Source organism: Chaetodon trifascialis, chromosome 12, assembly GCF_039877785.1.
Source record: "Chaetodon trifascialis isolate fChaTrf1 chromosome 12, fChaTrf1.hap1, whole genome shotgun sequence".
Taxonomy (NCBI): domain Eukaryota; kingdom Metazoa; phylum Chordata; class Actinopteri; order Chaetodontiformes; family Chaetodontidae; genus Chaetodon; species Chaetodon trifascialis.
The window spans coordinates 1,318,927-1,345,201 of NC_092067.1; the positions used below are offsets into that span (position 1 = coordinate 1,318,927).

Sequence of the window (26,275 nt, forward strand, 5' to 3'; positions counted from 1 at the left end):
CCCTTTCAATAGGTCATGATGCTGAGAATACTGGGGATCAACTGTCATTACCATCTGACCTGAATCCAAGTTCTCCTTGTCAGTCTCCCATTTCTTCCTGATTTGAAGTTTTGGAGGGTAATAGGGAATGAAGGCTGTCCAGAAATTGTCGGCTAAAATTTGACTGTGACACAATCTTATCCTGCTGAGGAGTTCACTTGAATGTAGATTGCCTGCGGAAGAGAGGAGTCAGGCCGCCCCATCTACAGCATATCGGATCAGGAAGGTCAGAGGAGACATATCCGTGAGGTTTAGAATTCAGTATGCCTTCCACTATAATTAGGACTGTGTGTAGGACTATTTCTGAGGTTGGTTGGTTTCCTAGTGCAACACTGAGGGCCATTTTTATTGACTTCATTTCGCGTTCCCAGCTTCCACCAAAATGTGGGGCCGATGGAGGATTGAATTGGAAATTCACTTGTACTTGTGCCTGTCGCTGTAGTAGTACGCACCTTGGATTGGAAGGCATTTGCAATTCTGCCTCTCCTGCCTTGAAATTAGTTCCACAGTCAGAGGGGACTTTGAAGGGTTTCCCTCTGCATGAGACAAATCTTTTGAAGGCCATTAAGAATGTATCTGCATCCATACTATCAAGTAGCTCAAGATGTATGTAGCGTGTTGTTAAGCACTTAAAGAGTATGCCCCACCTTTTCACTGTACATTGGCCGATTTTCACCGGGAAAGGTCCAAAACAGTCCATACCTGTAGACCAGAATCGAGGCTTAAACAGTCTCATACAGGCCAGAGGAAGGTCAACCATTTTAGTTTTGGATCTAATACATTTTGGATGAATGTTGTCATAATCAAGGGTTTCTGCTCATCGAAGTCGACCTCCCACTCTAATGAGACCAAGATTAGGCTTATATTCTGGAGAAAGGGGGAGTAATTTGTTGTTTTTTGGCATGAGTTTATCAGATTTTAGGGCATTGAATTCCTCTGGGGAATTGCAGGAAATGCTTCTCTGAATTTAACATTCTCTGGGCAACATTAGTAATGTTTGAGTTGTGATCTGCCACCCTAAAATGTACATTATTCATCTCAGTGACAAGATCATCCCTGTTACTATACTTGTATAGATCAGGGAGGTTTGTGTTATCTGTCGTCACTGTGCTACAGAACATGGATTTCCTGAGTTCCTCAGCAGGCTCTGATTCAATCCGAATACATGGATTTGCTGGCCAGCAGTTTGTGTTTAGCAAGAGGAATGGAGGGCCTTGACTCCATCGGTGTTGCTGAGAGAGCTGTTGGAGGGTTTTGCCCCATGTTAGATCATCGGCTGGATTATTCTTTGAGTCAAGGTATTGCCAGCAGTGTGTTTCAGTTAGTCTGAATCTCTGCTATTCTTGTGCCAACAAACACTTTGTACCGACAAGAGTCAGATGTTAGCCGTGATAGGACCATTGTAGAGTCTGTTCAGAGAATCAGTGACTGTAGTGGAATAGTGAGTTCAGAACTTAGGAGGTTAGCCAGCTAGGCACCAGACAGGGCCGCGCATTGTTCAGGCAAGGGAGAAATAGCTGGCGTTCAGGAGCTATACAAGACCTAGCCATGATGATACTGACATGGTTGTGGGCATGTTTGTCTTTAGTCTGAAGGTACAGAATACATACAAATGGGAATCTGAGGTGGCTGCATTGGCACAGGGGGGCAGATATGTTCCTGATTGTTTTCTGTTCCATTTTCAGATGCTTTAGATTTCTCCTAAAGACAAAAAATAACATTTGAAACTGTTACTCTTTTGTCTGAAACAATCGCCTAACCTGAAGATGCACAGTTTTTCTTTTGTTATTACTTAAATTCGCTTCTTGGCCTAAAGTATGTGGACATTACACAGCCACATGTGACCATTTGCAGTGTGATTCCAAAAGCTTGAACATTAATCTGCTACTGTAACAGCCTCCACTCTTCTTGTTTCAGTCTTTCCATCAGATGTTGAACCAGCTGGGACTTGCTCCCATCGGCCACAACACATTAGTTAAACTCTCAAGATGGGTGATAAGGCTGGCTCACAGTTTGTGTTCCAGTTAATTCAGAGGGTGTAGCATGGTATTGAGGTCAGTGCTCTGTGCATGCCAGTCAAGTTCATCTACAACAAACTGGGAAAACCATTTCTTCGTGGAGCTGGCTGCTTGAGTGTATTGTCACGTTGAAACAGGAAATGGACAAACATAAAATATGGAAACACACTGTTGTCTAAAACATCATTGCATGCAGTAGTATGAAGATTTCCCTCCATTGGAACTAAGACAAAAAAAAGCACACAAGTATGTAGGCAGGGGTGTCCATATTCTTTTGGTCATATAGTGTATCTCCAAGCAAAAATATGAAAGTAATAATAAATAGAACATGAAAAAAAGTTAAATGTAGGGTACACCTTTGTAGAGGTGTTAAGGTGTTAATGGAGGTTAAGAGCAGCATGTTGCTCTAGATGCAGACCCTCAGAGACCCTCAGAGAATTGGAAATGATGGTTTGTTTGTTTTTTTTTACCTCTCTACAAATATTCCAGCTTGCACTGCATGGACAATGCTCCTGAATCTTGGCTTCTCCTCAGGACGACGTTTTGCCACACCCATCTTTCTGCTGAAGGTACATGCCAGCCAATCACGTACTTCACTGGGCACTGACTCAGCCTGCAAGTCACTAAGCTCATCCTCAGTGTCCAAGAGGCGCCTTAAGAACAGACAGAAACACCTGTCAGACAGTGCTTGGACAACCAGTGACAAGAATTTATTTTACTTAGCTACAAATCAATTCATCCATCAGTCTATTCAGTCCTACCTGGTTTCATCAGTGTAAACTGCGTCCAACATGACAGCAGCGATCTCCAGGTTTCTGCGGAGTTCCTGCAGATCCACGACACCACGGTCCATCTGCTCCAGGACCCCTTTGAGCCTGACATCACACAAACATAGTCAGTGTTGGAAGTAACTCATTGCAAAGTTAGAAAGTAACGTATTATTATAAGATGTAATTCCACTACTTTTGATGGTAACTGAATATAATGACATTCGACATAGGGGACAAGGCACTGTGACAGAGACAGTGTTATGCAGGCAAGTTTCATAATGAGCAAGCCAATAGCTAAGAAGTTGAAACCTCATTCAGAGGGAGAATTTGTGAAGGAGTGCCTTGTTGCTAGTGTGGAGCTGCTGGCACCACACAAAGTAAAATTATATGGAAAGTGTCCTACAACAATTGTTGTGATTTGGCGCTATATAAATAAAATTGAAATAAAAAAAATGTGAATATATACTTCATACTTTGCACCCACACAGGCACTTTCCTCTTCACGCCACAGAACAAGAACATAAAAATCTGTTTCCTCCAGATGGACACATGACACTCCTGGCCTCCTGTCAATCTGCTGACTTTCACAATAAGCAATAGGAGTGTCCTGCAGGAAATAAACATTTTGCCTTACAGACCTGACCGTCGGCATCAGCACCCCCCTCTGCAACTGCACCCTGGACTTCCTGACCAACAGACCCCAGCCTGTTAGGTTAGACAACCACACCTCTGCCACCCTGAACCTGAACACTGGCATCCCACAGGGCTGTGTGCTGAGCACTCTCCTCTACTCTTCAGCCACAACTGTGTGCCTGTGCATGGCTCCAACTCCATCATCAAGTTCACAGACAACAGCACAGTGATAGGCCTGACTAACAACAACGATGAGTCAGCCTACAGAGATGAGGTTCAGCAGCTGCCGATGCGGTGTGCCAACAACAACCTGACCCTCAACACTAAGAAGACTAAGGAGCTCATTGTGGACTACAGGAAAACTGAATGCTGAAGTCACGCCTCCATTCACATTGACGGGGCTGAGGTTGAACATGTCTCCAGCTTCAAGTTCCTGGGTGTTCACATCTCCGAGGACATCTCCAGGACCTTCAACTCCTACATTTTGATAAAGAAGGCTCAACAGCACCTTTACTTCCTGAGGAGACTGAAGAAAGTTCACCTGACTCATCAAATCCTAGTTACCGTCTACCACTACACTCTTAGCCCAGATTCTTTTACAAAAAATAAAAGAAAACACAGTCAAATAAAGGAAAGCTATTATTTGTAAGCAAATGTTCATTGTGTCCAGCAGCCTATATGTGAGAAACTGTTCTTCATTGCATTAATCAGCAGCAAGCAATTCTTCATTGCAGAGGCATGTGGAAATAATGAAGCATTAGACAGAAATGTGGAAATAAACAATTGAAATAATAAAGCAATTGAAATAAAACAAAACAACTCAAATGCATTACTTTTATATCGAGTATTAATCATAAATCATAATCATTAATCAACATTAGCAAGTACCATATATATACAGAGGATCAGGAATACAAACATTGGTCTTCTTCGTCTTCCATATCGGGTTCTGCTTCAGTCTCTCCCTCTCCGGGCTCAGAGAGGGAGACCAGAGGAATCATCTCACCAGGATGTTGTACTAATTGATAAGGAGGTGGTGGTGGAAATGTATCATTAATGGAGGAGGCGCCTGATACAAGAATAAGTGCCCTAACGCAACTTTCTGGTCCAATTGGACATAGGTGTTACAAGACAATGCTACGAAGTAGTGCAAAAAGTGCATAGAGTGGATAGTTTTTCTTTTTTTTTTCTTTTTTTTTTTTTCAAAGAACAAGGTGTTCTGTAAGGGGCTTGGTCTTTAGTCCTTTTCCAAAGATTGCAAGGTACTCTGCAGAATGAATGGAGTTTGGTAACTCGTTCCACCACCTGGGAACCACAGAAGAAAAGAGTCTAGCTAGAGACTTTGGGGTTTTTGGTAGAGATTGACCGATGTGTTTTTTTTCAGGGCTGATACTGATACCGATTGTTAGTAGTCAAGGAGGCCAATAACCGATATTTGGAGCCGATATTCAATTGCAGTAAAAGTGAAAATACTGGCGTCAAAATTTTGAATAATACAAACTCCAACACTTAACTTCATTTAAATGCATTTAAGCATATGTTTATTAAACAGCTTTTCAGATTTGCAACATATTTAAGATTTTTTATCTTAGACAATAGACATTGATGTTTCATAATTCTAACAAAAAGTGCAGGGAGCTCCCAGGCTAAGCAGCATGTCTTATAAAGCTCCCAAAAGGTTTCTACAGTAAAAAAAAGTTTTCCTAGATTTCAATATAACTGAAATGGTATTTTATCTTTCACTTGTCTTTGTTTTAAGTTTAAACAAAATGTACAGGGAGTTCCCAGGTTCAGCAGCATCTCTTATAAAGTTAACTGAAAATTTATATAAATAAATAGCTTCCTGAAGTTTTATAAAGTATATAAAACAAAGTTAAATACAATTTGTATAGAAATGTGAATCTCAAATTAATTAGTAGTCCCAATTGAGCAGCACCAGATTGTGGTGCAAAAAGCAGAGTTGTTCAGTGTGCTCTCCAGTGAGACGGCTTCTCTTGCTGTCATAAATTGCAGAAACTTCACTGAAAACACACTCACTTGAGACTGGTGAGGGTGGTGCACAAAGAAATTTTCTTGCTTGTTTTGCAAGTAGCTTGAAGTGCTCTTCATTCTGTTTCCACCACTGGAGTAGGTCCCCTTTCCGCCTGTCAATCACTGGCTCCTTGAGGTACAGATATAGCTCATCCTCAACGCAGCTACTGGCCAGCAGGTCACCAGTGTGGAGTGCCAGCAGAGAACTGAACATCTCATCAACACGGCTGCAGAAGGATGTGTGCTCTCTCCGTTCCCTTTTGTGGGTGTTTCTGTCATTCTCATGCGTCCCGTATGCAGCAGCCTGTTCCTCCATGCTGGCCTCCTCTGCAGCAGCTTGCTCCTCCATATTGGCTCCTTCGGTGGCAGCATGCTCTTCTCGAGTGGTCTGTTGTGTGGAAGCCTACTCTTCCTCTTTCAACCATCCTTTGGCCTTGCTCAATGTGTTGGCAGAGGAGAATGCATGACCCTTATAATGAGGATCTAAGAGACAGGCCAGCACCACAGTTTTTGTGTCTTCTACTTTTGAGAAACGCTTGTTTAGGCTCTACCTGATGCCTTTTGTGGAGGGCCCCTTATCATCTAGAAGTAGCATCTTCAGCACAGTCAGGCAAGGAATGATGCAGGATGCTGATGAGTTGCTGTGGCTCACCTGAAGTGTCACTTCGTCTATGGGGAGAAGAGTTTTAATTAAATCGGACACAAGGTCCCACTGGTGAGCAGTGGGACCAGCAACTCCTCCATGTTCACGACAGCAGATGGTAATCGCCCTCTTTTGCTCCAGCATCCTTTGCAGCATGTGGAGCATTGAGTTCCACCTTGTTGGAACAGCCTGGATTATGTTGTGCTCTGGCAGGCCAAGTTCCCTCTGAATGTTTCGCAAATGTTGTTTGGCCAAGGTGGAGTGGTGGAAATGTGTGGCGCACTTCTTAAGTATTGCAATGACATCTGTGACGGCTCGTTGACTTGACAGACCGTCATTCACTACAAGTTGCAAGGTGTGCGCTGTGCAGCTTAGGTCTGGAAGCTGAGCGAGCTTCATTCCCTTCACAATATTTGCTCTGCTGTCTTGAAGCACTAGTGCTACACAGTCTTTGCTTATTTTCCAGTCCTCAAGCATACTGAGGAATGTCTCTTTCAGGTATTCCTCAGTGTGGGACCCCTGCATCGCTCTTGTATTTAAGACGACCTGCTTTCTTGTCCATTCATTGTCAATGAAATGGCATGTCAGGCGAGACTCTGTCACACCAGACCAGCAGTCTGTGGTGAAGGAGAGGGAGTAGCCAGCATTCACTGGTTGAATCAGGGCTTTGATCTTGTCCACAACCTTGTGGTGAACTTGTGGCTTTTCAGTTCAGTAATGCTTCTCACTTTTCAGTGCATATCATGGCTCTGCTGCAGTCATGAGCCAACATCAGACACCAACATTAACGGTTGGTTGCCAGTGATTATGACTAGTTTGTCCATTCGTTTCGACGTGTCATCTGAGTTTGTCCACTTTCTTTGTTTCTGAAACATGCCCTCTATTGTTGGCTGAAATGAAGTTGCCTCATCCTTATGAGATTCAGATTCCCGTTTCTTCTGTGCTGTTTCATACAACTCAGGGTGATGAATTTTAAGATGGGACCACAGGTTTGAAGTATTTTTGAGTTTTCCCATTGTTGCTCCCATGCTGACACCTTCATTGCATGTATTACAGACTGCCTTCCCTGGTGTTGATTGAGTGAAATACTTCCATACTGCACTTTTAAACGCAAGTCTATCCATCTGCAATAAGGGTTTGAAAAAGAGAGAGAGAGTTAAAAGTGGGGCCACATGCTGACATATGCTCAACTCATCATGCTAAATTTATTACAGCATTTGGGAAGCCTGTAGTTATTTCATTATGCAAATGCTATATTTTAACAACATGTGATAGCAGAACCCTGTCATTCAAAACTAGGCTGCCACATTACTAACAATTAATGTTACTATGGGTGAAAAAATAGTGCAATAGCAATAAGAGAAACTATTCATCCGTGAACACCATCACCATCAAAGACAGCTTCAGGGCGTACTTCATCTGACAATATTCCATTTTCTGGTACTTGGGATCTCTCAATCAACACAGAAGAAGTAAACTAAAATAACTTGGTAGTTAAACAACCATTATTGCCCTACAGCTTTCTCTCAGACAGACGGTGCTTTGCTGTCTGTTTCCGCAGCTTCTCATGTGGCCCACACACACACACACAATTCTCTAGCCATCCCCTTAATGTGCTATCCTGCAATAAAACTAACTGAATTTTACTCATATACTTTTTACTATTATCACTGACTATTTCCCTATCAATATTATTAACAACCTTGTTTCAAGTGATTAAACCGTTAAAAACACAATAGCCTGCAGCAGGGGTGCCCAATACAGAGATAGTAATCGACCTGTTGATTGCAAAGGTAACGCTAGTAGATTGCCAACCCAAAAAAAAAAAAAAAGAAAAAGAAAGAAGAGCTAATCAGTTCATTAGGTTTTTACTCTCTCTCACTCACACACACATACTTCTACTATCAGACCTTTCCATATCGATATTACCAGCAATCTTGTTTTAAGCAATTTAGACACATCTGGAGGGACCGTAAGTGTGCAGAGCTGGCGCTTATGTTTCTAGAACGTTACTGGGCTCACAGTAATGTTACTAGTAGTTGTGAGTTGTAGAGGACTGGGATGTTTACTACAATTTTAAGAGAGTCTGCTGCCTTAACTTACCTTCAAAACATATATCTGCTCTCCGGTGCTTCTTCACCCGCAAAACTATTTCTCCTCTCCACTGTGTGTGTGAGCACTGTGCATGCGCAGCTTTCACTGCTGATTGGCTTTTACCCGTGCCATGGCTCTGTTTGTAACCAATTAGATGGTGCTGTCGGTGTGACAATGCTGGAGACAGAGTAGTGACTGCAGACAGAGAGGCGCGGCTGCATCAGAGCCAAAACAACCCAGTTTTAAATTGATATCTTATCAGCCGTTGGAATAAAAAAAAGGCCGATGCCGATGTGTCAAAATGCCGAATATCGGTGCCAATAATCGACCCGGCCGATAATCGGTCGATCCCTAGTTTTTGAAGGTGACAGCACCAGGTGCCCTTTCTGGGCAGAGCGTAGTGAGAGGGAGGGAGCATAAACCTGAACGAGGGAGTTCAGGTAGGTCAGAGCAGTTTTGGTGGCAATTTTGCATACAAGCATCAAGGACTTAAACTTGATGCGGGCAGCAAGTGGGAGCCAGTGGAGGGATATGAACAGTGGAGTTACATGCGCTCGTTGGGGCTGGTTAAATACCAGATGAGCCTCTGCATTCTGTATCATTTGCAAAGGTTTTAGCGAGCATGCTGGGAGCCCTGCCAGTAAGGAATTACAATAGTTGAGGTGTGATAGTACCAGCGCTTGTACTAGGAGTTGTGCTGCATGGTAGGGTCTGATCTTCCTGATGTTGTACAGGGCGAATCGGCATGACCAAGCAATAGAGGCCACATACTCTTTGAAGGTTAGCTGGCCATCAATCAAGACAACCAAGTTTCTTGCAGATTTTGCGGGAGTGAGCAGACCCGAGTCAAGCTGGATACTGATCTGTATAGAGGGACCGGCTGGGATGACAAGGACCTCAGTCTTTGACAGGTTAAGCTGAAGGTGTCGTTCCTTCATCTGTGGCGAGATATCGGCAAGGCATGCCGATATCCGAGCCGCGACCATGGGGTCATTTGGTGGTAACAAAAGGAGGAGCTGGGTATCGTCAGCATATGAATGGTATGAGAGGCCATGTGAGCGGATGACTGCACCAAGTTCTGTGGTGTATATTGAGAAGAGAAGGATTCCAAGCACTGACCCTTGTAGAATCCCTGTGGACAAGCAATGGGATTTGGACCCTTCTCCCCTCCAAGATACTGCAAAGGATCTCCCTGAAAGGTAGGATTCAAACCAGGAGAGAGCAGCTCCTGAGAAACCAAGCTCAGCGAGTGTGGAGAGGAGGATTTGGTGGTTAACCGTGTCAAGGTCGAGCAATAGTAGAACAGAGGAGTGTCCAGTAGCCCTAGCTAATCGTAGTGTTTCCACTACAGAAAAGTGCGCAGTCTCCGTAGAGTGTCTGCGTTTGAAACCGGATTTGCTGGGGCCATGCAGGTTGTTCTCAGAAAGGAATTCAGAGACCTGATAAAAGACTGTGCTCAAGAGTCTTGGAAAGGAAAGAGAGGAGTGAAACTGGCCTGTAATTTTCAACCTGAGCTGGGTCGAGTGTAGGTTTCCTTAGCAGTGGGGTTACAAGGGCTTGTTATAAGTGTGGGCGAGATGGCCTGCAGGAGGTCTGAGGGTATGGGGTCCAGTGGACAGGTGGTGGGGCAAGAGTCGAGCAGAAGGTTGGAGACTTGCTCCTCTGTGACATGGGAAAAAGAGGAGAGTGAGGCTTTGTTAGCTGGTGGTATCCTACTGAGTTGGTCATGCTCAGAGAACTGGTTGCTGATGGTCGAAACCTTATCAATGAAGAAGGAAGCAAAGTGATCTGCTGTGAGTGCAGTTGAGGGTGGAGTGTTTTCCATTTGCCGAACATTCTATCAAACCAACTAGCCATAGGGTTGTCAATCCCTGAGTGATCTGCTAGTTCTTCACAGTGTTCTGAGGCCAGAAAGAGCCCGGGTGACAGAGCCATCTGGGGCTGTGTTGTTAGGGATGAACACACAACAGTCTTGGGCAAATAAAGCACACACACCACCTCTCTCAGCTAGAACGAAATCAAGTGCCATTCTCTTTTAATAAGTCATCCATGAAGTAGCAGCCAATTGTTCATGTAGGTATCTCTAGTCATGTTATTTAGTCTTTGGATATTAAAATGAACGTAGTTAATTCTATCCACATTCTTATTTATGGTCACCAAAATAGGGATGATTCAAATCCTACTGCAACTTGATTAGCTAAGGTCGGAGAGTTATGGTAGGTGTGGCTTTTACCCACCTAGAGAAACTAACAAACTAGAAAATATCTTTTACCTTCGGTTCTGTGGTCTGCTCCCATCCCTTACAGAAAAACCACATGAATGTCACATGTGCAAATCACATGTGGTCACATGTGATTATATGGACATGTGATTTTGCACATGTGAAATTTAACATGTGAAAACATGTTAAATCCACATGTGAAAACATGTTAAATCCACATGTGAAAAATGTGGAACACATGTGATTTGCACATGTTAAGCATGGGAAACATGCAGTTTTGGAACATTTTTCATGGTGTAATGTGTGAAACCCATGTACAATCCTATGTGAAACCCATGTGATCACATGTGAAACTCATGTTATTACATGTGTAACCCATATAGACTCCCATGTGAAAACCAAGCAAATTCCTATGTGAAACCCATTTGATTACATGTGAAACCCATGTAAATTCCTTTGTGGTACCCATGTGATTATATGTGAAACCCATGTGATTACATGTGAAACCCAAGCAAATTCCTATGTGAAACCCATGTGATTACATGTGAAACCCAAGCAAATTCCTTTGTGAAACCCATGTGATCACATGTGAAACACATGTTATTACATGTGTAACCCATATAGACTCGCATGTGAAACCCATGTAAATTCCTATGTGAAACCCATGTAAATTCCTATGTGAAACCCATATGATCACATGTGAAACCCGTGTTATTACATGTGAAACCCGTGTTATTACATGTGTAACCCATATAAACTCCCATGTGAGACCGATTAAAATACCCATGTGAAACCCATGTGATCACATGTGAAACCCATGTTATTACATGTGTAACCCATATAGACTCCCATGTGAAACTCATGTTTCCAGTATTTAATATTCAGTTTAATAATTTTACAAGAAATAAAGTAGTTAAGACAAATATAAGTGATACAAATACTGTTTGCAATGAAAAGTGACAACAGAACTGTCCATAAAAAGGATCAAAATGCCCATAAAAAAAAAAAAAAAAAAAAAAGAGTGTGTGTGTATTGTGTGTTTGTGTTGTCTCAGTCCTCCAGCAGGCTCCCTGTTTTGGGATTGAAAGACAAAATCAAAGATTAGGGCGGTACAAAAACCAGTCTATTCTATCAAAGTTAAGGTTAATTTCTTTTCTATCTGGATTACAGGATTGGTTCTGTTATTTTCAAGTGATGACTGGTCTATGTAGAGTAGTCAAATATATAAACAAGCACAGATCCTGTGCAGACCTACAGCAGGCCCCTTAGAAGCCATCCAAAACTGGATTCTACGAATCAAAGTATCATCAACAGTATCATATACAGTATAAATAGGTTACCCTGTTTCCCTCTCAGCTCATCTCCTGGTGTCTTTTAATTTTTGTGCCACGCAGGCTTTGATTTCATTGTGTCCGATGGCTCTGTGAACTTTTTTTGACATGGTCTGTAAGAAATGAAATGCTACTAAATTTACTCAGGGTTCACCAATTAATTCATGTTGTGTAAGATAGGTGCTGGTGAGAAAAAAAAAGATTTGACTGAACTTTTTTTTTTACTGGGGTTCAGGTTGTGTGGCGAAGCTTATGTTTGCATCCCACATGTGCAATATGTAGGTGTAAGGCCTAAATTAGCAGCTAGCTATTACTGAGTTTCTAATAAGCAGTCTTAAAAATAGAGGAATTATTTGAAATCATCATTTTGGCACAAATAGTCTATGTAGTATTACTGCGTGGCGATGAATGAGTGTATGCTCAGTCTATTCAAAACAGGGTTAGAATTTATTTATATTTTAAATATAACTGTTGTTTCTAGAGCAGCAACAGTAATGTTTAAAACAGCAAAGTTCAAAGTTAAAACAGCATATTTAGATACCGCAAAGCCTCGTTGTAAACATGTAATATGTAAATATGTGGATTGAAGGGCATCGTATATTTCACTATGAACTCTGCTGTTGCCGGGGTCATTTCACAGTGTCGTTTTGAATCTCAGTCAAAAGGAGTTCTGTTCTCTAACATTTCTGTCAAGACCACATGTCACACATGGCCTTGTGATACTTTTTAAAGCTACAGTAGAAAGGGTCGTTCTACACAATATATCACTGTCAAAACAGGTCCAGACAACCGCCGTACTGTTCCTCTTTGACACTAAAGTCACCTCTGGCTCTTTGGTGTTCAGTTCTGGGGGGGAGGGGAGCTGGCAACTAGCATGCCATCACCAAACAATAATTAGAAGAAATGAAAAGACAGCAGAATTTAAGTATAGATGATCAATTCATTGCTAACAAGAGGATTTGGGTGGGCCAAATATAATGAATGTATGGGAAACACTGCATGGTCCACAAATGAGATCACTTCTCCTGACTATGTAAGTGATACCTTTGTCTCTCCTATTTGGTTGTGAAGAGGGGCTGGGTGGCTGCTAGAAGGCACCGGGTGGCTGGGGGCAGGCTGAGCTGCCTGTATAGCGTCTTTCACAGTTTTTGCGATTGTATCTGCTAGTCCTACAATTAAATCAAAGAGGGAACACTTACCTATTCAAAATCACTAACTGAGTTGTCACTTATTATAGTTGTAGCATTATTATTATTATTATTATTATTATTATTATTATTATTATTATTATTATTATTATTATTATTATTATATTGTCATGGAAATAGGTTCAAGGTTAGTGCAAGGGCTCCCCTCCATACTTACCCTCTTGCAGTTAAAGGTTCAACCATTGCAACCGCCTGATCTCCTCATCCTTGTCATTTATCCTCTCCTCAAGCTCCTTTAGGTCATTTTTGTAGTCCCTCTATCAGGGGAGAAAGAGAAGATAAAGAAAGAAAAGGGTTAAATGGATGGAGAACTTTGGTAGTATGTCATGATACATTGTAAATCCAAAATCTGTGATTCTCTGTTATCTGTTGCTCTGGTTGGTACAAGTGGAGAAGGTGTGTTGTAATCCTGCTGAAATGTTTTCAAGCAAATTACTTTATGTCATTAAACAAACAAGTGCAACACCAAAATCAGGTCTGAAAAATTGCAAACTGAATGGAAACCTGAACTTTGTCAAACATTACTGATCTTTCTGAAAGAAAGATCATTGAGTGAATATACTAATATTTTTGGAATCTGTAGACTTCAGAGGATATGCAACATGTTTTGTGTTGGGCTGGGACCACTTATGGCACTATCAATTAATTGAATAAGTATCAATGATAACAGGCAGAAAATCAGTAAGTAAACATTTTTTGGTTTTCCCTTTATTGCTGATTCTGCCTTTATTTGCTGCCTAGTTTTCTGCCTTTATTTGCTGCCTAGCCACAGCATGACTGAGACCTCTGACAACAATCAGTTGGGTGCTGCAGCCTATTTTACACACTGTTTCTACTGTCTTAAAAAATAAATAAATGAATAAAATAAACAACTACACACAAAAAAAACCCTTAGTTGTACTTTTAATAATATGAACTGTTACATTTACCTTCGGTTGTTTTGGAGTCCTGTATGGGTCCTCCTGAAAAGTCTGAAAAACAAGTGTGGGGGAAGGGTGTAAAAGCTCAGCAGTTATGGTGATGAGTATAAGACTGAATAGTAACATGTGTACTGCCCAAAAGTTGAATACATACTCAGGTTTGTAAAAGCATAATGATAAATGTATAACATAGCCAACAAATCATCAGTAAATTATGTCACAACTGAAGCAATCCAAATAATTAAAATAAAAGGTAACTGAAAAAAAAGTAAGTCAGTAAAGTAAAGAACATGAACATATGTTTGTACAGCATTTCTGTACCTTCTGGCGTTGAGGTGTGTCATCCTCATCATCAGTGACTACGTTCCTCAGTGGCAATTGTAGTCTGACAAAACAGTAAGCGAATTGCAAGGGAAAGGAGAGGACAGGAGGGAGTATACATGAGCTTGGACATCCTGCAGTACCACCTTCATTATTGAGTAAGTAATTTAAATATTAGATCTGACTATTTCAACAACATACCTTTGGTTTTTCTGGAGTCCACATATTGTGTTTCTCTATCTACTGACACTCTGCCTTTCTTTTTTCCTCGAGGCTCTCTGTTTTACAATAAAGCACAAGGGATTGACCATCTGGCCAGGAACGGTGGATTCCCAGTCGTTCGATTCTGAGGCGGCCGTTTGGCTTACGCTCATGTTATGTTAATGTTAGCCGGCCCGTGGGTCGACAACTTCTGGCATTTACGTTACACGTACGTCCCGGACAGCTTCCACGTCAACATCGTCCACCAACGTGTCCCGAGTAACGTTAGTAGTAACACTCACGTTACTATTGCTAACTTCTGCTAACTTTTGCTAATGCTCACGTTATGCTAATGTTAGCCGCCCCGTGGGTCGACAACTGCCGTTGACGTTACACGTACGTCCTGGACGGCTTCCACGTCAACATCATCCATCAACGTGTCCCGAGTATCGTTACTAGTAACACTAATGTTACTACTGCTAACTAGCTAATCGACTTCATTACTCTAAATTCTCTCACATCAACTCACAGCATCACTCGACTGACAGCTCAAGGAGACAGCCCACAGCTATCAACGCGATACAGCTGAGCTCTGATTGGTGCCTTGAGCTTCGCATTGCATGCAGGGAGTAGTAGGTTGTTTTTTTTTGCATGCCTGAACGCCATGAAACAAAATGATACAGTTTTCTTAAAGAACGACGAATATTGATATAACGTTGTGGTAGCATCGCCTGCAATCTGAGCGATCACCTGTGCGAGGAGGGTTTTTTTTACCATTTCGCATATATTTTTAATCGCCCTCAACATGCTCGTTCCTACAATATATGGAAGGTAGGGAATCACCTTTTTGTATATCAGAAGCGTTCACCCTAAAAACAAACAAACAAACAAACAAAAAACCCGACCACTTATACCAGGACGTGCGTTGAAATTCGGGCTGTTTGAAAGATTTTATATGCTGAATTTAATAAAACACCCTACCACTTAATTAGAAATACATATACTACATACTCTCACACACACATACATATATATATACACATATACATACATACACACACACATATATATATATATATATTTTGTTGTTGCTCCTCCTTGAACTGCCACCTTATCGTGGTGGAGGAGTTTGAGTACCCGAATGATCCTAGAGGCTATGTTGTCCGGGGCTTAATGCCCCTGGTAGGGTCTCCCAAGGCAAACAGGTTCTAGGTGACGGGTCAGACTAAGAGCAGTTCAAGAAGCCCCTTATGAAAGAAATTAAAGCAAGGAAGCGTACGTCGCCCGGATTGGCGTCACCGGGGCCCCGCCCTGGAGCCAGGCCTGGGGTTGGGGCTCGCAGGCGAGCGCCTGGTGGCCGGGTCTTTGCCCACGGGACCCGGCCGGGCACAGCCCGAAGGAGCGACGTGGGCCCGCCTTCCCGTAGGCCCACCACCCGCAGGAAGGATCAGAAGGGGCCGGTGCTATGTGGAATGGGTAGCAGTCGTGGGCGGGGGCCCCGACGACCCAAATCCTGGACAACGACTCTGGCTATGGGGACATGGAATGTCACCTCACTGTGGGGGAAAGAGCCTGAGCTAGTGCGGGAGGTTGAGCGGTACCGGCTAGAGATAGTCGGGCTCACCTCCACGCACAGTCTGGGCTCGGGAACCCAACTCCTTGAGAGAGGCTGGACTCTCTTCTACTCTGGAGTTGCCCGCGGTGAGAGGCGGCGAGCTGGTGTGGGCTTGCTTATAGCCCCCCAGCTCAGCCGCCATGTGTTGGAGTTCTCCCCGCTGAGCGAGAGGGTCGCTTCCCTGCGCCTTCGGGTTGGGGATAGGTCTCTCACTATTGTTTCGGCCTACGGGCCGAACAGTAGCGTAGAGTACCCGGCCTTCTTGGAGTCCCTGGGAGGGGTACTGGAAAGTGCTCCAACCGGGGACTCCATTGTTCTGCTGGGAGACTTCAATGCTCACGTGGGCAGCGACAGTGACACCTGGAGGGGAGTGATTGGGAGGAACGGCCTCCCCGATCTGAACCCGAGTGGTGTTCTGTTATTGGATTTCTGTGCTAGTCACAGTTTGTCCATAACGAACACCATGTTCGAGCATAAGGGTGTCCATCAGTGCACGTGGCACCAGGACACCCTAGGCCGGAGGTCAATGATCGACTTTGTAGTCGTATCATCTGACCTTCGGCGGTATGTCTTGGACACTCGGGTAAAGAGAGGGGCTGAGCTGTCAACTGATCACCACCTGGTGGTGAGTTGGATTCGCTGGCAGGGGAAGAAGCGGGACAGACTTGGCAGACCCAAACGTACCGTGAGGGTCTGTTGGGAACGTCTGGCGGAACCCGCTGTCAGGGAAGTTTTCAACTCCCACCTCCGGGAGAGCTTCAACCAGATCCCGAGGGAGGTTGGAGACATTGAGTCCGAATGGACCATGTTCTCCACTTCCATTGTTGATGCAGCCGTCCATAGCTGTGGCCGTAAAGTCGGCGGTGCCTGTCGTGGCGGCAACCCCCGAACCCGGTGGTGGACACCGGAAGTAAGGGATGCCGTCAAGCTGAAGAAGGAGTCCTATCGGGCCTGGTTGGCTCATAGGACTCCTGAGGCAGCTGATGGGTACCGGCAGACCAAGCGTGCGGCAGCTCGGGCGGTTGTAGAAGCAAAAACTCGGGTCTGGGAGGAGTTCGGGGAGGCCATGGAGGAGGACTACCGGTTGGCCTCGAGGAAATTCTGGCAAACCGTTCGGCGCCTCAGGAGGGGGAAGCAGCTTTCTGTCAACACTGTTTACAGTGGAGGTGGGGAGCTGTTGACCTCGACTGGGGATATTGTCGGGCGGTGGAAGGAATACTTCGAGGATCTCCTCAATCCCTCTGTCATGTCTTCCGTAGAGGAAGCAGAGACTGGGGACTTGGAGGTCGATTCATTCATCACCGGGGCTGAAGTCACTGAGGCAGTTCGCAAGCTCCTCGGTGGCAAAGCGCCGGGGGTGGATGAGATCCGCCCTGAGTACCTCAAGTCTCTGGATGTTGTAGGACTGTCTTGGTTGACACGCCTCTGCAGCATCGCGTGGCAGACGGGGACAGTGCCTCTGGACTGGCAGACTGGGGTGGTGGTCCCTCTTTTTAAAAAGGGGGACCGGAGGGTGTGTTCCAACTATCGGGGGATCACACTCCTCAGCCTCCCTGGTAAAGTCTATTCCAGGGTACTGGAGAGGAGAATCCGGCCGATAGTCGAACCCCGGATTCAAGAGGAACAATGCGGTTTTCGTCCTGGCCGTGGAACACTGGACCAGCTCTATACCCTCCACAGGGTGCTTGAGGGTTCATGGGAGTTTGCCCAAACAGTCCACATGTGCTTCGTGGACTTGGAGAAGGCATTCGACCGTGTCCCTCGCGTCATTCTGTGGGAGGTGCTCCAGGAGTATGGGGTTGGAGGCCCTCTGTTGAGGGCTGTACAGTCCCTGTACAACCGGAGCAGGAGCTTGGTCCGCATTGCCGGCAGTAAGTCGGACCTGTTCCCAGTGCATGTTGGACTCCGGCAGGGCTGCCCTATGTCACCGGTTCTGTTCATCATTTTTATGGACAGGATTTCTAGGCGCAGCCAGGGGCCGGAGGGGGTTCGGTTCGGGGGCCGGCAGATTTCGTCTCTGCTTTTCGCGGATGATGTTGTCTTGTTGGCTTCCTCGAGCCAGGACCTTCAGCATGCGCTGGGGCGGTTCGCAGCCGAGTGTGAAGCAGCTGGGATGAGAGTTAGCACCTCCAAGTCCGAGGCCATGGTTCTCGACCGGAAAAAGGTGGCTTGCTCCCTTCAGGTTGGAGGAGAGTTCCTGCCTCAAGTGGAGGAGTTTAAGTATCTTGGGATCCTGTTCACGAGTGAGGGAAGGATGGAACGTGAGATTGACAGGCGGATCGGTGCAGCGGCTGCAGTAATGCGGTCGCTGTATCGGTCTGTCGTGGTAAAGAAGGAGCTGAGCCGAAAGGCGAAGCTCTCGATTTACCGGTCAATCTACGTTCCTACCCTCACCTATGGTCATGAACTTTGGGTCATGACCGAAAGAACGAGGTTCCGGATACAAGCGGCTGAAATGAGTTTCCTCCGCAGGGTGGCGGAGCGCTCCCTTAGAGATAGGGTGAGGAGCTCTGTCACCCGGGAGGAGCTCAGAGTAGAGTCGCTGCTCCTCCGCATCGAGAGGAGTCAGCTGAGGTGGCTCGGGCATCTCTATCGGATGCCCCCTGGACGCCTCCCTAGGGAGGTGTTCCAGGCATGTCCCACCGGGAGGAGGCCCCGGGGAAGACCCAGGACACGCTGGGGTGACTACGTCACTCGGCTGGCCTGGGAACGCCTCGGGATCCCCCCGGAAGAGTTGGAGGAAGTGTCCGGGGAGAGGGAAGTCTGGGCGTCCCTGCTCAGACTGCTCCCCCCGCAACCCGGCCCCGGATAAGCGGAAGATAATGGATGGATGGATGGATTTTGTTGTTGTTTGCCAATACGTTAACTAATGTAGAACTTAACTGCCAAATTCTTGAACGAGCCTTGGTGTTTCTTGAAAGCTGTGAGATGGCCTTAGCCATAATAAAGGATAAAGTTGAACACAATAACAAAATAATGAATCAGAAAATTGCAATGTTCGGGGTTATTTTATAGCGAGGTTAGCTAACACATTCAATAATGCCTAACTAGCTGTTAGTAATATGATAGTGTAAGGTTATGCTGTGATCTGTACGTTGTAGCTAGGTTAGCGGTCACAGTATCTTGCTAGCTAAGTTTGTTAGACAACCTAATGGAGAAGCAACATTAACGAGTTCCCTACAGACCACTACTATACGCAGAGGGTCTGGGCCTTCAAGGTATTCAGTGAAGGCCTAATAAAAAATATTGAAAGAATTTTTGTACTCCTAAATAATTATTTTATTTTATTTTGTTTTTATTTATTTATTTTACTCACTGAAATCATAGCAATGAGTTCTATATTATTTTTATAAACTTGTCCTGGCAAACAGTGGGTTAATAAAACAAAATGGAAAATGGACCAATCACAATTTTCCTTTCAATGGTATCTGGGTAAATCAGTGACACCTTCTGGCAGGCAGGGCCTTCCATAGTTTGTATAGAAAGGCTAGATGTCTCAAGGCGGAGTCGGCGTCGTCGTCACTGGCGGCCATCTTAGGACAGGAGACCGCGCTGCTGCACCCTGTTGCTGTGGACGTAAGGTGAGTGATATACGCAAACTTAAATGCTCGTAACTCGCTGAATTCTTGACGGATTTACAAACGGTTTGGTGTGTTACAAACCTTATTAACGTGGCTATGATTTATGCTGCTGCTGATGTTTAAATTGTAGCTTCACGTTTTGAGAAACGCTTAATATTGCAGCGTAGCTGTGTGTTTCATGGCTGCCCTCAACTCAAAAGTGATACCAAAGTCGACATTGTCAATTATTAACATGTTTCCTAAGACCAATAACGTTTCTTGACAACCTAATCTTTTGTCTAAATGTCATTTTGTGGACGTGGCTGTATTTATTTGCTGGCTAGCAGTGAAGAGGTCGTAAGTGAGTCACCAAGCAATTGTAAATTGGTGGGAGAGGCAGGATTAGTCTTTCGTTTCAACATAGCTTTGAGTTACACATGATTTCCAAGTGGTTTGGTTTCTTAAAAGCATCTTTACATTTAGATTACTTTGTTGGTTTTTTGTTTACAGAACTTCTGATAACGATATCGTGAAAATGCCTGATTTTTTGCCGCCTACGGCTGCACCAACGCACGGAGCCTCCAAACGAGGATGCGTGGGATCACCTTTCACAAGTAAGATATGAAAATATTATGACTATTATTAGGATACTCGTTATGTACAATACACGTTCTGCTACTCAGGAACAGTGTGACTGAGACAATATTACAAGATTGCCATTGACCCTGGCTTTTTAAAATGTTTCTTCCACCTACTTTTCATCTTTTTATTCTGATCATTTTCTTATGTCTAATTCTCAATATCTACATTGGCTACATATATTTGCATACATGCAGTACATAGAATCAAAATGATAATATATTTTATACTGTATTTTTGTCCATACCCTCAATGTTGAAGGAAATAAAGGTGGAAGGTTAACAATCATTTATATCTGACTACTATTTCTCCCATTTGTAAGGTTTCCCAAATGCAGCGAGCGCAGGAGACAGTGGAAGCGTGCCCTGAGAAGGGATGGTTTCGTGGCTAACGATAGATCACTGCTCTGCAGTGAACACTTCAGCAATGAAGATTTTGACAGGACAGGGCAGACTGTCAGACTCAAAGCTGGAGCTGTTCCAACTATCTTCAACTTCCCTGTTCATCTTCAGAGGGTATGTGTATAATTGGCCAACTAGAATACAAGGTGTTAAAGATGGATACATCGATATTTAAATGTGATTTAATGTCACACCCTCTGCAAGTTTAGCAATACATAATGTGTATTACAGATCAATTGAATATTTAACTATTTTTTTCAGCCGGTAGCACCAAGAAGCACAACCGCTTCTAGAAGAGCAGGAGAAAACCTGCCCATGGACCCCCAGCAGGATCAACCTCCGCCTGATATTGTGAGTATTTGTACACATGAGGAATGTCACTAACAAATGAACTAATCCTAACTCTAATTAACTTCATTATATATTCATTTATTATTTATTGTATTTTTTTTTTTTTTTTCAAAGCCACAGGCAGCCACTGGAGAGAGGCCAATGAGTCGGAAGAGGAAGGCCCCTGACCACCAGTATGCATTCCCTTCCTCTCCAAAGGCTCTTAAGGCCAAACTTGATGCAGCCATGGCAACAGTGCGTAAACTTCAGCGGGAGAAGAGCAATGCCTTGGCAAGGGTAAGGGCCAAGAAGAACATGAAGGCTCTTCTGGAGGAGCTGAAAGCCAAGAACCTCATCAATGAAGAGCTTTGATACTGATGGAAAGATAGTTTTGTGTTCAATTGTGTCTTAATGTTTTTTTGTTTTGTGTCCAATTGTGTCTTAATGTTGTTGTTTTTTTTGTATTTGCTTGATTGCACATTTTGAACTGTTTTCTAATGAGTGCATCTGGACCTAAGTAAAAAACAAACAAAAAAAACAAAGACCCATCTCTTTTCTCTTATTTTACAGAATGGCAACTTGAGACAGATTTCTATAATATATAAATTTACACATGTATTTAATAATGTAAATATTAGTAATAAACTAAATTGCACTATTTCATGTTTCATGTATTTTATAAATATTGACAACATCATTACTGTGTGTGTATGGGTATACCTATTACTTTACCTGTCTAGTCTACTTAATATTATACTATTTTCATAATAAACTCCGTGGTTATAATTATTCACAAGTATGCAGTTAAATAGCCACATCTCTGACGTTTATGACAAACCAAGCCGTTTGAAAATTGAGCACAATATAGTTATTTCAGCACTACATGCACAATTGACTTTAATGTTATGACTGGACAGCGGTCCTGTCCCAAGATGGCCGCCGTGTGACGACGTCAGTCCCCATTGGCTCACAGCGCCGGTAAGCTATCTAGCCTTTCTATACATATCTATGGGGTCTTCAGTAACTGCAACGAATGCCTGTGTAACTCAAGCGAATGTGGACACAATTTGACAATGACAGCTGTCTTAGCCAATCATATTTTGTTAAATTGTGGGGATAATTTCCTATCATCTTCCGGGGATTCGCGAATACTTAATGGATAAGCGCCTAGTTGTAGTTGTGAGTGAGTGAGGAGAAAAGAGAAGATCGAGTTGGTAGAACGTGAAGAGAAAAGGCGGAAATTAATGGGGAAGACTGTGTGGTTGCTGGATTAATTGAAACTCCGTTTTCAAGGCTATCTTTTCAAGAAAAACTTGAAATTATTCAAAAAGGTCGACCATCACCCAGTTTGCCAGGATTAGTGCAAGAAATGCATTGTTTTTGCGAACTAGCGATCTAATCGGAGACCAGACAGCCAATCAGAGCGTGAGCCAACCTGCACGAGCGTGGAGAACAAACCTGAGTGCGTAGAGTGCAGAGGTTGGGAGAGAGCACAGCGGTCTGCCGGCGCACCGAGCATCAGCTTGTGAGATGAAAGCAGTTATTATTGCACGTTAATATGTATAATAGCAAACATGCAAACACATTTATTGAGCACAAAATAAATTTATGTTCGCTAAAATTAATTTATTTTTGGCTTGAGTTTAATTTCTTTTCAAAATATCATTTATGTGCTTGCAAAATATATTTTTCTGTGCTCAAAATCTGACGTTACTCCCTCAGGATAAAGACACAAATATTTATTTTTTTGTTTGTAGGCTTGGTTGAACTGAGAGTTTGTGTTCATGAGACAGTACACACAATGTTCACTGTTTAAATTGAATGGCCTGTGTACTGTAGGAGTCAAGTCAGTTTTTGTCATTATCATGTTGATTTGTGACATTTACAGTATCTGGCTGAGTAGAGGTCTGTGTGTGTGTGTGTGTGTGTGAGAGAGAGAGAGAGAGAGAGAGAGAGAGAGAGAGAGAGAGAGGAAGAGATGGGCCAGTTCATGTGTGCCTCTGTGTATGATGTGGCTCTTTGCAGTAACACAGTAAAAACTGTGGCTCTTTGTCTCTGACTGGTTGGCCACTCCTGCTTCACCTGCCATGATGAGGAAACAGAATTGTCTTTGTTAACTGCTTCATGGGCACAAGTTGCTGGTGTTGACTTTGTTGGTCTCATTGTGAGCATAGTGATTGATTTTAAGTTGATTTTTTTCAATTTTATATCTTTTTTTTTTAATTGTTTGAAGTTATTGTAAGAGTGAAATTGTGATATGATAGGTGAATAACTGTAAACAGGTTTGGCTATCCTAATTGTTTGGACATAGGTTCATTATATTCTCACTGAATTATTATTATGCTGTTTACACCTATTTGGTGTTTGTAGTAATGTTAATATATTCTGTTATATATATACTGATGTTCTGGTATGAAGTTGCACCGCTAGTCGGCGCTGTGGTAGTGTTTTCGGCTGTTGTTTTGGAAAGGGGGAGACAGCGGGAGGAGGAGTCAGAGTAACGACTGGGATTCAAGCAGAACAAACGAGTGGATTGAGCTGACTACCGACTTCACTAAAGTTATGAGTAAAACCCAGAAGTTGTTGGACTGCTTTATTCCTGCAAACACACCCACGTCGCTTACACTGGTGGCAGCGGTGGGATGTCAAGCCGTTGGAATATCGTCTGTTGGGATTCTGCTCAACTTCGTGAGTCTGTGAAGCTATAGGCTAACGTTAGCCACGCTAACCGCTAGCTTAGTTTAGCCTGAAGCACAGTGAGTCAGGTAGCTCATTACCACCCCGTTTTTTTGTTTTGTTAGCCTCATAAAAGTTTAAAATCCGTGTTTCGGTCATCCAACTCCGGCTGAGAGCTAAAGAAACCAAAGAAAAATCATGTCTGACGAGGAATCACTCTCTGCTATGCAGCAGCAGCAGCCAGCTGGCACCAGCAGAAACGGAGCTGCAGCACAAGTTTTGCCGCCGTCCAGCCGAACACAAGCAGCGCCGCGGGGCATTCCTTTGCCGCCGCCATTTCTCAACGATGGCCGCGAGTCTTTTCAACTGTGGGCTCGCCGCTACGAGGTAATTCAGGAGGCACGTTACAAAGACAGTGGTGTGGATCTGGCTACAGTGTTAGCAGCTGAGTTACCCACAAGACTACCACCAGAACTGTTCATTGTTTGGGATAATCTGCCCCGAGAAACTCAATGCGCTTATACTGAAGCCAAGAGACACTTGCAGGCAGCTTTTGGTCAAAAGGATGTAATTGCATCATTTCAGACATTCCCAAATTCCCGTCATAGACTGCCCAATGAAGCAATGGAAGTCTATGCCGCAGATATATGCAGGCTTGTCAAAGAAGCTTTCCCTGACTTTGAGCATAACGCTTCAGAATATATGAAGATGTCTCGCTTCATTGCTGGCCTGGATCAGGAACTCCAAGTAAAGTGTCATGAAAGAGGTGTGAAAACCTTCAAGGAGGCTTTTGAAGTTGCCTCTCAAGCTGAACGAGCCCGCCATGCAGCTAGATTAGTGATGCCAGCGTCCTCAGCTAATGTCACCACCCCAATGCAGTCAGTAAATTCTGTGCATGAAAATGACAGTGAACTCAGGAAAGCAGTTCAGAATCTCACGGCTACCGTCAAAGATTTAAGTAATGATCTGGATGCACTGAAACTGAAACTTGATGAGCGGAGCCGTGTGCCCTATTGTGACAGACAGGTGCATGCACGTTCTCATAGATCTCCCTCACCTTATGAGAGAAACCCAAGTAGACCCACAAATGCATGGAGCTCAGGCTATGGGCGTTCCCCATCCAGGTATTCACCTTACCCCTCAGACCATACCTGTACTTCTTACGAGGAAAGGAGAGGGAGACGGAACTCTCCAAATCGACTCAACTATGACTTTCGTCCCCGCAGCCCCAGTCCCCATTCAAAACGTGTTTCCTTCCAGGAGTATGGTGACAAAGGCCAGTCAAATCATACCAGAGATTGGGACCAGCAGTACCACACTCAGAGTGGCTACAAAGAGCATGGTAAATTTCAGCAGGGAAACGGTCGTTAGCTGATGAGGTGGGGCGCTCATCAGCTACCCTTTTGGCAGCCCCTGATTCCTGCCTCAACGAATCAATTGACATTAAAACACCACTGACCACTAGTGGTAACACTGAAATGACTGTTCCCTTAACTGAACCTGTGAACACTGAAGTCGCTGTAAGCAAAGATTTCACCTCATATGTGAACGGAATTGTTGAGGGGACTGCTATGCACATCATGCTAGACACTGGCTCCACTATTTCATTCATTAGTGAGGAGACCAAAATGTCAATTCCATCCCTTGTAAAGAGACCTATAAAAAAGAAGTTCATTATGTCACAAGCCGTAACTGGCCAAAGCCTGGACACCCTGGGTATGGTAGACATCACCTTCCAGCTAGGGTCTCAAACTCTACAGCATGAAGTACAAGTCATCAGAAATGTCAGTCAGGGCTTCATATTAGGTTTTGACTTTCTTACACCTCACAGTGTTATTATGGACATGGGCAGAGGGCAGTGCTATGTGGGGCAGGAGGTCCTGCCCTTACTTAAGAAAGATGAACTGCCACCTGCTACCTGTACGGCACAAATAATGGAAAATATCACTGTCCCTCCACGATGTGAAATGATCTGTAAAGTTGTCTTGATTCCCCCTGTACTCAGTGAAGGTTTTCCTGTCAGCTACACTGGCTGTCTCGAACCCCAACAACCAGGGATTGAGGGAATTGCAATAGCACGTACTCTGTCTACTGCTGAAAGGGGCTGCACTGTTGCACGTATCATCAACCCCACAGACGGCCCCATGGTGCTTCATGCAGGTGTGCAGTTAGGACAGTTTAACCCAGTATCTGACACTGAAATAATCGAGGATTCAGCACCTGTGTGTAATGTGTCTACCTGCCCATCCAGCCAGCTCTCTAATATCACTCAGCCAACCAAACTGCCATTTGATGTTAAGTGTGGAGATCTGACTAGTGCAGAGAGGTCTGACTTACATGACTTGCTTTTATCATACCAGGACGTGTTCAGTAAAACCAGCACAGACTTTGGTAATACTGATATTGTTAAACACAGAATCCACACAAACAATGCACCCCCAGTTAGGAAGCGTGCATATCGCACTTCCCCAAAAATGCAAACACTGATTGAGTCACATGTGGACAAGATGCTGGAAAAGGGAATAGTGGAAGTGAGTCACAGCCCCTGGGCAGCACCTGTGGTGATGGTCAGAAAAAAGGATGGCACGTGGCGTTTTTGTGTAGACTATAGAGGCCTGAACGCA

The 26,275-nt window shown here is 44.0% G+C and overlaps 1 protein-coding gene across 3 annotated transcripts in view; it reads right to left on the reverse strand.

The window, feature by feature from the left end:
* pde1a (phosphodiesterase 1A, calmodulin-dependent) overlaps positions 1–26,275 on the reverse strand; it is a 173,025-nt gene that overhangs the window by 87,876 nt on the left and 58,874 nt on the right. For all 3 annotated transcript variants that reach the window (XR_011602941.1, XM_070975835.1, XM_070975836.1), the window contains 2 exons: positions 2,819–2,932; positions 2,528–2,710 (listed from right to left, as the gene is read on the reverse strand). Coding sequence is in view for 2 of the 3 variants with exons in the window: in XM_070975835.1 (XP_070831936.1) it covers positions 2,528–2,710; positions 2,819–2,932 (297 nt within the window). In the remaining variant the exon portion in view is untranslated. The remainder of the gene's footprint in view (positions 1–2,527; positions 2,711–2,818; positions 2,933–26,275) is intronic.